Source organism: Saccoglossus kowalevskii, chromosome 1 (assembly GCF_978046115.1).
Source record: "Saccoglossus kowalevskii chromosome 1, keSacKowa6.1, whole genome shotgun sequence".
Taxonomy (NCBI): domain Eukaryota; kingdom Metazoa; phylum Hemichordata; class Enteropneusta; family Harrimaniidae; genus Saccoglossus; species Saccoglossus kowalevskii.
The window spans coordinates 11,294,432-11,308,515 of record NC_140641.1 but is presented as its reverse complement, the minus strand read 5'-3'; the positions used below and the strand labels follow the sequence as shown (position 1 = coordinate 11,308,515).

General features: G+C 33.8%; 1 protein-coding gene across 1 annotated transcript in view; it reads right to left on the bottom strand.

Annotated features, from left to right (window-relative positions):
* LOC100375107 (inositol 1,4,5-trisphosphate-gated calcium channel ITPR3-like) overlaps positions 1 to 14,084 on the bottom strand; it is a 94,691-nt gene that overhangs the window by 62,937 nt on the left and 17,670 nt on the right. Inside the window, exons 2-12 of the mRNA XM_085498690.1 lie at positions 10,094 to 10,164; positions 8,951 to 9,026; positions 6,353 to 6,401; positions 5,752 to 5,838; positions 3,035 to 3,112; positions 2,409 to 2,489; positions 2,060 to 2,163; positions 1,455 to 1,542; positions 1,212 to 1,299; positions 536 to 643; positions 219 to 310 (exon numbers count right to left, since the gene is read on the bottom strand). Of these exons, the coding sequence (XP_085354816.1) occupies positions 219 to 310; positions 536 to 643; positions 1,212 to 1,299; positions 1,455 to 1,542; positions 2,060 to 2,163; positions 2,409 to 2,489; positions 3,035 to 3,112; positions 5,752 to 5,838; positions 6,353 to 6,401; positions 8,951 to 9,026; positions 10,094 to 10,164 (922 nt within the window). The remainder of the gene's footprint in view (positions 1 to 218; positions 311 to 535; positions 644 to 1,211; positions 1,300 to 1,454; positions 1,543 to 2,059; positions 2,164 to 2,408; positions 2,490 to 3,034; positions 3,113 to 5,751; positions 5,839 to 6,352; positions 6,402 to 8,950; positions 9,027 to 10,093; positions 10,165 to 14,084) is intronic.

Sequence of the window (14,084 nt, the reverse complement as noted above, 5' to 3'; positions counted from 1 at the left end):
AAAGTATTGAATGTCTCACAACAGTCAGTTAGCAAGTGATAAAGCTGACTTTAAATACAGAACAAATGTGCAATCATGGTAACCAATACATAGCATGAGCATGTCAACACACTGTCAGTTTTCTTCACTGAGCATGCAAATGAACAAACTAATGAAAGAAAATAAATTAAATGAAATCCACCTCAAAGATAGATAAAAGCAAAATAAGTCTTATTTACCTGCACATCACTGCCCTTGCCAGATAGACGTAAATATTTTCGAGTTGTGAAATGTCTCAGACGACACTGCTGCTCCCATCTCATTGTTTCACCTGAAATTTCAAAGCATTATTGCATTAATAATAATAATTAGAGGCAAGAGATCACGTTTGGGTGGCTGCTTTATTTCATAAGACTACTTAACAAAATGTTTCCATCAATGACATTAAACAATGAAACATGTACATTGAAACCCCATGGAAATCTGTTCTGTCTAAAAAAAAAGATGGTTGGTTCAGACATATAATGTTATTAAAATTCTACTATGAATGTTCTACCTTTCATCATTCCTTCTTCAGCTTCTATCTGCCAGTAAACTATTGCTGATGTGGATGGAAAAAGAGTTTTGGGATGACTTGGATCAGTTATTCTCACCCTCAAGTGAACTAGAAGGAAAAGGAGGAAAAAAGTTAGAAATGTATTTTCTTCTTCTAATCGGTGTAGAGAAGTTTGCTGGTGTTTAATCTTGTGAATAGTTAGAAAGGCAGTGGATCTATGGCCCAGTCAGTGCGCCCTCAGCATATCCTTACGCACACAGCTTTGATGTGACGCAACTAGTTGTACTAATTTGTGTGTCATTGACGTAACATAAAATCATATATTGTTATAATAATCTTGAAAAACATTTATAGAATTTGTAATTTGGTAAAATAAAATTCACAATTTATAAAAAAAATTAAGTTTATCAGGGGCAGCAACATTTTTGTTTGCCTTAGGTACTCTATACATTCACATGCAATTTTATTTTTTTATTGAAGACTGACCTCCCCAGCAGTCAGCAAGCTTGATTGGGAGGTTTCTATTTTGACTCAGGATTCCTAAACAACTACACATTGAGCCCAGTCCAGTCTATAAATCACTTAGAAATAGAAATGTTATATTTTTTAACAGTGCCAGATATGAGGTTTGGTAGTTGATTACATACACTGACACAGAAGAATGTAAATGACTTACCATCTTCACTTATTTCTGCACCAAAAACACCCTCTGCTGTAAGATAGGCTTCTAGCTCTTTGTGAAATAATCTAAACACGGAGCCAGCCTACAAATTAGAGAGAACAATGAAAACATCAAAACAAACACTGATTTTTGTGAACGGAAAATTTCGACCTCATGAATACTCTCAAACAATTAAATTAATTAAAAAATATTGATAGTAATGATAATTAAAGTTTACAATAATTATGGTATAATTACCCTGATGAGGTCTGTGTGTTGAATATCTGGGCTATCATATCTATGCAGTGTAAAACCAGACTGTCTTACAGATAAATTCAATTCCAACCTGAAATAAACAAATGAATGTTATAAGATTCTATCAAAGGACGCCATCTATACCCAGCTGCCTGACTTCTTTTGTTTTTATTTCAAACACATTACTTCTTTACTGCTTCAAGGTAATTGCCTGACATAGTAAACCAAAATACATTCCAGAGCAGTAGCATACAGTAAAGAGCTTAAACCAAGAACCTTTCCACTGAATTTGGGTTTGTGAGATTATTCAAATGTTGTTTTTGACATGTTGACGTTGACGAGCTACTTTGAGAACTTTACTCAAACTCAAACAGACAAAACATTCCAGCAAGTAACATCAAATTATGTCAACATATCTGTATTTCATCATTGAATTAGGATTCACATTCACTGAACACAATTATTTTTTTCATGAATTTAGTTTTGAGAAAGGTCATGTACCTCTAAATCTTCATCTAACATCTCATCTTCACAAAAATAAATTTCATTTACACCAACCACTTTAACCATTCCTGCACCTTACACTACAGTCAGCATCAGATACTTACGTGTTAGAATTGACAAACCGTTGACCAAATACTGCTTTACTAACATGTAAAAACTGTCCAGCAGATTTGAAACTTTCTAAAACTATTTGATCATCTACTTGTACCTGAAATAAAATAAAAGATAATTTAATTTCTAAAAGTGAACTTACGATAATATCAATTTTTGGACAATATCTCTCACATTTAAAAACTACTGATAATAATTATCAAACATAACAATATCTAAGCAACCCCAGTATCTGACACTACAGAAGAGCATGAGCTTCAACATTTGAGAAAATACAAATTTAAATTTATTAAGATGGTACATTTCATTTTGTGTCAAACACTTTATCACATATATACTCACTGTATCTCCTTCTGATTTCACTTTATATCTTGGCATGATTTTAAACTGTGCATTTTTAGCATTGTAGTCAAGTAACTCCACCTGTAGATATTAAACAATGATTCCACATTCTCAATACTTTGGTTGGTATTAACTGAAGTATTGTGTAAATTATTAACTGAATCATTAAATACAATATACCGGTATATATCTAGCATCACACTGTAAAAACCTTTATTTTAACAAATAGAAAATGATTATGTGAAATCTTAGAATTCACATCATACAACCTGACATGCTCATATCCCATGTCACGCAAAAAGTCAGTACTATAATCTCAAACTATACTACATCTGCTCTATTAGAATCACATCTCCAATGTAAACCCAAGTTGCATTAATTATGCACAAGCTCATTAAAATATGACATATTATCTCTGTCATTTGTGTATACGCATACACTACTAATAGAGTAAATAAGGTAGTGTCAGTTTTCACATTACAGATGTACATGTACATAGTAATTTGCTGCTGTACCCTAATGACTAAATCCTAAAAATAACTATTAAATCAAGATGTTGGTGACTCATGAAACAACCAGCCACTCCCATGACAATAAAGAAGATTATGATTTATGAGAACACTTACAAGCATATTACTGTACTCTGTAGCGGAGGTTTGTGTTGAACTAACGTGAATATATTTATTGGTGAACAAGTGTTTGAGCTGAAAAAAAATAAAATAAATAAATCATGAAAGACAAGGAAATAATAATATTACTTAGATTACAAGCAGCCTGTCAGCTGAGATAGCTCTGCTGTTAGCAATGAACATTTCAATTAAAGAACTGAAGAAATCGTTAGAAAATGAACAATATGTACAGTATCAAAGCAATCAGACTTGCTGTTTTCAACAAGAGAATTAAATTAGGAAATTTACGTTATCATAAGAAAATGAACAAATCTGAGAGAGGTCCACGTGTATTACCTATATGAATAATATCAAAACAATTGGACTTGCGGTTTTCAACAAGAAGTCGAAAATATCAATTTTTAGCAAAAATGACAAAAATATTCACCAAAATTAGAGAATTAATGATATCATAACAACATGAACAAATCTGAGAGAGGTCCACATTTAGTACCTATATATGTAATATCAAGGCAATCAAACTTGCTTTTTTTTTTAAAAGAAGTCAAAAATATCACGTTTTACCAAAAATGACAAAAATATTCACTAAAATTAGAGAATTAAAGATATCATCATGATATGAACAAATCCGAGAAAAGTCTACATGTAGTATCTATATATGTAGTATTAAAGCAATTGAACTTGTGGTTTTCAACAAGAAGTCAAAAATATCACTTTTTACCAAAAATGACAAAAATATTCACTAAAATTAGAGAATTAAAGATATCATCATGATATGAACAAATCCGAGAAAAGTCCACATGTAGTACCTATATATGTAGTATTAAAGCAATTGAACTTGCGGTTTTCAATAAGAAGTCAAAAATATCACTTTTTACCAAAAATGACAAAAAGTTAATTACATACTGATATTCCCAACCCTTTTTGTAATAACATTTCACTGCCAACTAAAGGCTGAACACTATTGAATAACCATCAACATATTAATACTTTTTCTATGAACTAGTTCTAGTGCTAGAGGGAACACCCTTAAGTATACTACCAAAGGCTCAGTTATCAAAAACATACAACTTGTTACAGTGAAATGACAGGATTCCCATGATAGTACTTAATTTCTTGTCCAGAACTAAAGTATTCACAGCCCAAAACAAAAACTAAACTAAAATAAGTAGAGCAGTCTGTTGTCATAAGGTAAAAGCAAGTTCCTAAATCATTTAAGTGGTTATATATATAGTTTTTAGAGTATATTTGATAATTTTTAAGGTAGATCTTCTCTCATGGGTTTTTTAACTTAATTGACCATGATGACCATTTGTTATAACAACATACAGTTGTCTTCCGTAATTACATGCACATGGTAATGAAAAGCATAATCTTACTGGGAAAACACTCATTTGTGTGATAATTATTTTTTCTTATATAATAAAAAAAAATATAACAATCAATAAGACTAAAAGAAATAAAGAATAAAGGACCTGTTTTCATTAAGAGTGACTATTGAGATGTACACCTAACAATGCATCTTTGTTATCCCCTGAGGCCTACCTATACAGGGATTCATTGTTAACTTTTGAAGTACTACATGTATTGAAAGTAATAAATACTTGGTAAGATTCACTGTACACACAGGCCACTGCAAAGTTTTACAACCTTTGTGCATGCCTAAACTTGTGAGTCAGAATCAGTCTGACAGTCTGCTGTCATAGTAACCAAACAAGAAAAAACAAATTCAAATTGGCTAAATACAATGCAGCATGGGTACATTTTTTTACGTGTCAAAACACTTGCTGTCTTGATATGAATGTGAGTTGTTGAACAGTAAATAAAATTTACTAAACTTTGTTTTAGCGAACCTCAATAAGAACTAGATGAATACAATTGAACTATGTGAAATACTAAGACAGTATTTCCGGAATAAAAATGATGCTATCACTGTAACAACACGCATGAATATTCTGTTTATTATAACCACAGGAAAAGATTCTGCACATATAAGAATATATGGCCAATATACAGCCAAACCAGTTTGAATAAAGGCAGATTCAACTACTCAATGTGCTATCATGAAACATTTTTTTTGGATACATGTTTAAGGTCTCATGCCACTAATCAACCAATTTAAATGCCTAGCAAGAACCAATGAAATTTTTTAAATATTTTTTTTCTCAGGTGCTTCCTGTTTGAGGGCATAATCACCTGGGTCAGAGGTGAGACCAACATGTGGTCTTTTGTTTACTACTTAGCGGCTGTGTACCTGTGGGTTTATTCTGTGTTTATTTGGATGTTCAAATCTTGGTGTTTCTCCAGTGATTTCTCTTGGTGCAATCCAAATACAGTAGATGTGTCTTGTTTACCTGAGATTTGCAAGAGTTTGAGCTGGCCAACATGTTAGTTTTTTTCATATGGTTGATTACTGGTATGTTGATTTCCCATTTTTGAGCCATATTTTCAACTTTCTTCGTCATTTTCATATAGCAATCTCGTCATATGTTAACATTGTCGTCTATGGAAATTCAATTAGTGGTATGAGCCCTTATGTATCATGTATTGTGCATGTACCTGATTTCGTAATTGATTTATTTACATATCAGTCACTTTCTTTATTTCTATCAGAATTAGTGAGTGAGTAAAATATAAGCAAGCGAGCAAATTAATTAATTAATTAATTAATTAATCAGTCAGTCAATCAATCAATCAATCAATCAATAGCTTACCTGTACAACCTGGCCATATTTGACTGGCTTGCCATGCTGTCTTTTCTGTTCTTGTTCATTGTCATTCTCTTCAGCATCTGCAGAAATCTGCAAATTATAAAAAAAATGTATGCTTATACCAAAAGTTCACATTATGTATCAAAAAGTACATTCTATAAAATAATGGCATTCATTTGACTAAGAGTACATGTTACCATGAATCATGCTCTGCACCTTCCATTTGTACATGTCTACCGGTACTATACAAATGTATCATGAAAACTTACACACGATTGAACAAATGTTAAAGTGCGATGGTCATTGCACCACACAAATGACAGATATGGGTCTCATATAAACAAAGATGGCGACTTTGACCATTGCACAGACCAACAACTACAAACTTAGGCGGTTCCATGCTTTAATTGGGTATTTTTTAGGTGATTTGAAAGCATCAAGAAATTCACCAGTGGTAATTAGTGGAAGTCACACCTAGGTCAAAACTCATATTCATGATTTCATTAGAAGATCAATGTTTATCAACACAAATATTGACCATACGCAGCATGACGATGACCACCACTCTTTAATGTTACAAAACATGTAGTATAAGTTTCCTTACCTTGAATGATGATGCTTTATTTTTCCTAGCCAAATTATTAGGGTCAATTCTGAGAATAACAAATTAAACAATACTATATTAATATACCTTTCACGCAATGAATAATAATTAATGAACAAATGTGAAACAGTCTTATGAAGGAGGGCAAGATTAGAAAAGTTGAATGTACTGTAAACCGTTTAATTTTTGCTGCAAGGAATCATCATGATTATATGGCATTATGTGCTGAAGAAAATTTTTTTTGCAAAAGTCGCTGACACTGTGTTTTAAGACCAAAGAGCAATTTGATACAAAAATTTCAAAACGAAATTAAGTGATTTTCGCTGACAATGAAAACTTTTCTCTTGTGATATTAAAGCATTTTACAGTACATATCATTTTTAGGTACACGGAATCTAATTACTGAACAGTTAATACCTCTTACTAATAATAAATAAAGAGCATTTTTATCTTTAGAGAGCTATGGTACACAAATATTAAAATAAATAAATGTTCATAACATATTTCCCCTATTAGTGAATAATCATGAACATAAACAGAACCAGAAGTGTTTTATTCGACGAGCCAGTACATGTACAATCTTTCTAGTCAATGGTGCAAATTGACAGTTTTTAATACATTTACTTCATAAACACCTCATGTAAACTGAGCCCTTTTGTAAATCAAACAGTTGAACTATATTATAACAGTATGTAGGCAGCATAGTACATAATACAATTACACAGATTTTAAAAATTGATAAATATACTGACTATTGTAATGCAGTGCTTCCCACAGTTATACTACAGTTTTAGTAAATGGCATATTCTAATCAAATTCTTAGCATTTTCTTTAAAGCGGGGAAGTCATCATCTGCGCATGCGTCAGATGGCCATAGCGTCTACCCATGAGCCTTTGCATTTTTAACTTGTGTTGTTATCGTCGCTTGGGACTCAATTCCCGCGCGTGCACAGGTGACGACCCTCTCGCTTCAAGCTTCTGTATATGAGTTTTCTATATACTTGTAGGATTTCAATATCAATAGAACTGATATAGCAGTGAACATAAATAATTAATAATTAGAAGGCACTTTTATTATTTTTATAGCCAGTGGCTGAAGCAAACAATGCAAACAACAAAAGAATTCCTTTTATTGTTTTTTACAGTCTGTGGAGAACACCAAAGCATACAATGTAAACAACAACAACTAAGCCATGCATAAAGTAAATAACTACTATTTGTACATTAATTTTATAACTACTGGGTATCAATCATATAGTGAGTGTCTCAGGGAATTCCAGACTTGCCTCAGTCTGAGCAAATGTATCAATGCTAATGTGATGAAAGTAAATCTGCAATTAATTTGTTCAGCTTTACAAACCAAAAGCAATTTCTTTTTTACTTTTCTATAACATAAATGTACTGGTACATGGATGTTGTGAAGTATCAAACACTCAATGAAATTGCTGAACATCTGTGAAATCAAGACTTTCACAACATTTGCAACAATACATCTTTCATGAAGTAATATGATCAAAACCGGCTTTACATATACCGGTATATACAAATGTATAGGTATTTTCAGAGGTACATTACTTGGGGTTTGAAACTACGGTGACATGATACCAAGATCCCGTTACAATCTCGCTCTCGCATAAGCGTTCCAACTCAGAAAAATGCGAATGCGCATGCCCGAGGTAACGAGGATACTGGGATGTCCAGGTGGATCAAAATAGCTGCCCACGATATGACGGATTACGAGAACTATATTTTCTGTACATTTTCGATGTATTACATTTTTCACTACGATAGTGGCAAGAAAAGTTTTATTTTTTCATTACAAACCTTGAACATTGATATATATCATGTCAGAAGGTCGTAGCCTCAGTCTCGCTATCTACGAGATGAGAATTCAATGGGATCTTGACAAGATGTCACAATACAGTACTATGCGAGTTGCAAATCCCAAGTAATGTACCTCTGGTATTTTACATACACACTCAGATGTCACCTACAAAAGTGGGAGGGGGTACTTCTTTTGAAAACGTAATAGGATGTATGAAGCAGAGTCTGAAGTGACATATTCTGACCATTTTTCTTTCCACTTTCCCACTTACCAACCCGTTCATGGTTCTGGTGAACATTAGACAATTACAAGTGACAAGTATACAAATCCAACTGATTGTATGGATGGCCAATCAGGCTGATGCAACTCTCTGTTGTATTCTGAAAGTGACAATTTGTGACAAGAATGTCTAAGGCCTATGACAAATGATCCCATTAATATTACCTTTGCTCCTCTCTGATAGTAGGAAAGACATGAAAGAACAGAATGTGTGTTATTATAATTACAAATTTAAGATCCTCTTTAAGACTTTAGCAAAGATATAATTGTGCTAAAAGAAAGGCACAAGTCATTATATATACAAATAGCAATATACCTGCACAGGTATTAAAAATAGCTATAAAGAGCAATTTAGCTTATCAGCACTTTTGATAAAAATAAGTTGGTAAAGCCACAGTCCCTCTATCTGATAGAGGGACTGTGGTAAAGCTATATAAATCTGGAAATATAAGTGAATTAAAGAGGAAGTAGTGGAAATGAATGAATTTACTTACTCGCTGGCTTCTTTGGCTTTTCTGTACCTTTTCTGTGCTTTGTATCTGTTTTGTATACATACTTGAAATGTTGCAGCTACAGATACACAATCATTAGAATTAATACACTTACATTTATACTTGAAATACATGTGCAATATTATGCCACATTATTGAACTTTGTTTTAGCTTATTCTTATTTTATTAACAAATTTCTGAAAGTCAATATATAATATTGCAACAAACTTCCCCTCGAAAAAGTGTTTTTCATAAAACAAAGTAGTGCAGTAGAGTTAAAAACATAAACCAGTAATACTACACATGCTTTGACAGGATTGTCAATTCCTAGTCATTTTCGAAAAGTCTGGGTTAGGCCAAAATAGAATGATTGGTTCCTGGTAAATGCACTTGTCAGTTCAAAAGAGGTCATGCACCCACAACTTTGGGGTGGGAAGGGGGTCTGCCAAAATATTTGGAAAATAAAAAAAATACAGAAAAACAAAAAGGGGGCTTACCAAAACATTTTCTTCAACATCTCAAAGAAGAAACAAATTTTATTTTATTTTTCATATTTTTCAACTGTCAATCTAAGGGATTTTTAAGACACAATTTCCGTACAAAACCCTTCTATTAGGAGTTTATTCACCCACCACCGTGGTCAAAACAACAATACAATGTAAAGAATATCGTCCAGCACAATTTCAATTTATTTGAGCGGCTGTAGTAAGCCATACAATGTACATGTAACTAACGAAATTAAAGAGAAGGATTAATGCAAAATATCCGTAGACAAGCGTGGACTTTTTCAGAAAATCTTCAAATTAAAATTTCATAAAAAATCCTACAATCCAATCGTCATGTCGGGGTGGTAGCGGGTGGTTCGAAGACGTCGACCCCGACAGATCTACCAGGGTAGTAGCAGACGATATTAAAATGTACAGATGTTGTTGAAGAATACGACTACTCATAAAACTAAAAAACGCCGATCCATTATATACCTGTACGATCTAATGCTAGCCCTGCGTATATGGACTACGTGTCGAGGGTTAGGATAATGCAGACAGACAATCCCCCTTTCCAAGAGTATAATCAGAAGTGTATGTGGGCTATTGCAGAAATAATACGACTTGAACCAAAGCCACTAGTGTATTTGCTTGAACTTACCTTGGGGATTTGGAAGATTTGGCTTATCTCTGTCTTGTTTCGGGTACACCTGAAGTGCGGTGTGTGCACAGCTGTAAAATAAATTACATGTTTAAGAACATTCCATGTCATAAACTACAGTACTTTCCCAGTTGAACAACAAATTCATCAACCTACAACAACATTAACACCGGAAGTCATTTCGCCCCCTGGCGTCAATTTATAAAATATAAGTTTTGATTCGATGGGATACGTTCCCTACATCAGTAATATTCTCGGTGCAACAAAGGCATCCCCCTCATCTTTATAAATTTCACAATTCAAACTTTGACGAGACGTTTCTACTGACCGATAGAAAAACACTGACGTTTTTAAATTACGTCGTTGCGCACTGTGCTCGTTGATTGGCTGGTTTGATTTAACTGCCATATAAAATGTATAAAGATAAAGGAAAGCCTTTGTTGCGTCGAGAGTATATAACATTCTCATTTGACGATTTGTCGACGTGTAATGTACTGAGAGAATCTACGGAGACCACAGGGGCAATGCAGATATCGTTTAATATTAATCTTTTTGAAATAATAATTTTCACATCACGGCGCTGCAATCACGTTTTCCGTTCTCGGAATTTAATCTAGACTTTTTGTGAGTTCGCACCTTGCACTCCCAGAATCTCTCCTCATATAAAGTTACTAGTTTCAATACGATCAGTGTGTCATAACACATTTGTTGTTTCAGATAAGAAAAACTTAAAGGGTGGTGGTGGTCTCGCCACGCATGTGCGACATTTGTGTTGATAAACTTCGATATTCCCACAGTCCAATGCGTTATTTTAATGAAATCGAGAGTAAGAGTTTTGACCTTCAAGTTGGCGTGACTTGCACTATTTACCACCGGTGACTACTTCGGAACCTTCTAATCACCTAAAAAATTAAAGCTTGGTGACGTCTCAGTTTTTTTTTGTTGGTATGTGCAACAGCCAAATTTGCCATATTTAAAATTGTCTTGTATTTGTATAAAAATAATATGGCGGTGGTTTGGGATTATCTTTTTCTCGAAGTCAATGTGATTTCCCACTAGAGCAGTTTAAGTTCAACTATGCATGTTACAGAAAGACATCGAGATAATTGGAAATGGAATTTAGAATAAATTCACGCACGCGCAGAACTTTCCCTTCAATTACGTGTGTTCATAAACTTGACTAGTATTTTGTCGAAGACAGCGATCCGCCAGTCACATGAATCATTCATCTCACGCACAAGTGTCACAAGCAACATTTTGTAATGAAATGTCCAGCTTACAGTCACCATAGGGACAAATTATTCCTGACTGCACAAAATAAAATTCCAAATTTTGATAAAGAAAATAGTCAGAATAAATTCATTTTGATTATGGCAAACCATACTCTAGCACCAGCCTTAGCTGTCTTCTTAAAAAACAGCTATGGAACAAAACAGCAACAACTATCAGTGTATTAGGCCACATTCTGTGTTCATTCTATATTCTGTATTCACCATTGGCTGCAAATTGTATTTTTTTGTTTTTGACTTTTTTTTTTTTTTTTTTTTTAGAAATGTTTTTATTTTTTGTTTTCTTTTTTAGATTGTAGTTTTGTTTTTTTTTGTTTTTTAATTTCTTTCTGTAAGACCCTTTTTATCCTTTCCTAAGGATTTTATGCGTCTAATAAAAATATATATGTCGTTAAGATCATGGGTTCAGTTATCTCAAAGTTAGCCCAAGACATCTTGTCCAAAATGGCAACTAGCGTCATAGTACATTTCTAAATATTCAAGTTGTTTAGGTGTAAAACAGAAAATTGGGCTATTTGCCTGAATTGATTGATCATAATAAGAACGATTTGAAAAAAATAGCAGCAAGTTGCTGATATCTGGTGAAACTCTAAAATTGCGGTGTTCACTCATGTAGCAAAGCACAGAGCTAGACCCCGATTATAATATAACCGGTTACCCAACATATGTGTTAGTTTAGCTCGTGAGAAGGGCTAGTCTCGATTCCGAGTTCCTTGTTTAACTTCGACACGTGGGAATAATAACTCGGGAATAAACAACGCCCTCTACAATGTGGCGGACAACACGCAATCAGTTCGTGAACACGGCAATACTTAGAGGAAGAAGAGACGAAATTATTAATTTACTTTTTGAAAGATCAGATCATTTTTACCTTGATGAACAACTTGAAAAGGTCACAAGACAAGGTTTATGCCATATTGTCGGTAAGGCGTATGGGGAGCTCTTTTGTTGTGCAGTTTAAATTAAATAACCGCAAAGGACAAGAATAAGTGTGAACTTTTGCAACATATGAACAAAACACAGGTCGCCTTAGCCCGCTGACAAAACGCTCGAAACCCCACACCCCCATTTCCCAGCACATGTAAACAAGGCTTCTGAATCACTGAAGACGTGTTTGTTATTTCGCGTTGCTAGGCAACACAGATTAGTTCGGATGAAGAATGCATCAGTTGAATCCCAATAGAAAAGATACTGAATAATTAACAGACTGTCAGTGAAAATACCTGCTTTTATATCCATAGACCAAGATAATTGAGAATCTTTTCAGTCGACATAGTGATAAATATTGCAATCGATGGTAGCATTTATAAATTACTTTACTGTGACAAGATGTGTGAGATGGGTTTTCGTGGCAAGGAAAAGCACAGTCTGATTAAAATTTGATCTTTTGTGGGGAATTTATTTGGTTGACGTCGGTTGTTGACGTTTCAATTTGTGGGAAATTTCGCGAACGTCATGCGAAAATATAACAAAAAAATATCCGATTGGGGAAAATTAATTTTTCAATGGTTTATTTATGAAAACAAAATTTAAATATCCCCAAGATAATATAAAAGAACTCAACTTGACTGCGGATATACGATGGTTGTAGACAGGCCACGAGAGAAAGGGTCTACGACAGCGCGGTCCACGACAGAGCGGTTGATGGCGTGATCATCACGTGGTTTATAATATCACCTGACTTAACATGACGTTGCTGTAGTGTTGAATTCAAGGATCTACTCGTGTTTTTGTTGGGAAAATACTTATACACTGCGTTTGTAACTACGTTTTAAAAACTGAATTACGAATAATATAATGAACTTTTCCATAACCAGTAAATTTTACCGGGTCGTTCTCCCGGGGTCGTTCTTTACTGAAAAATCGACACAGCAGGACTAACGCGAGCAGTCGAGCTCGTAGTACGACCAGGGCTAGACTAGCCCAGTCGGGGCGATTAATTTGTTTTTGTAGTTTAACTAAAATAACAAAAATCGCGAAATGGAGGTGTTAGCACGTAATCCCCTGTAACTGCGATTTCGCGCTAACACCTTCATTTCGCAATTTTTTTCTATTTTCATTTCGCGATTTATTTTATTTTATTCAAACTACAAAAACAAAGTAATCGCCCGACTGCGCCAGTCTAGACCAGGGCGTGCAATTGCTTGAAACCACAACCGGGAGCTAGCAATGATTTTTTTATTAATGATGAAACGTTACAACATACATGGTCGTTATTTAACAATAAATAAATAATTCTACCACATTCATTTTCTAAACTTTGATTTGGATCCACAAAACAAACAGAGATAGTAAATCGTTTGTATCTTTGCCAATTCTTAACCGATTCACGCAATTTTTTCAACACTTCATGTTTGAAGCAATGTCCTGTACTGTGCATCCGTTGCCATAGAAATATATTAATAATTTGCCTTAATTAAAACTATTTGAAGGTAATATATTGTATACACACTGATCAACATAAACCACTATTTAAACCAAATATATAGGTGCCAGCTGAACTAAATGCAATTTATCTGAAGCTAAACACATCTATTCAGACTAAATATATTTCCAAGTTTATATTATTTACATGTATTGACAAATATTGTTAGCTCAGTTATATCATTTGTTGATATTTAGCTCCTAATTAGCCTCAAAACTCATACTAAACTGTGTTGTGATTTAAAATGATCCAATATGCAATTCTTTCAAAGCAGTTT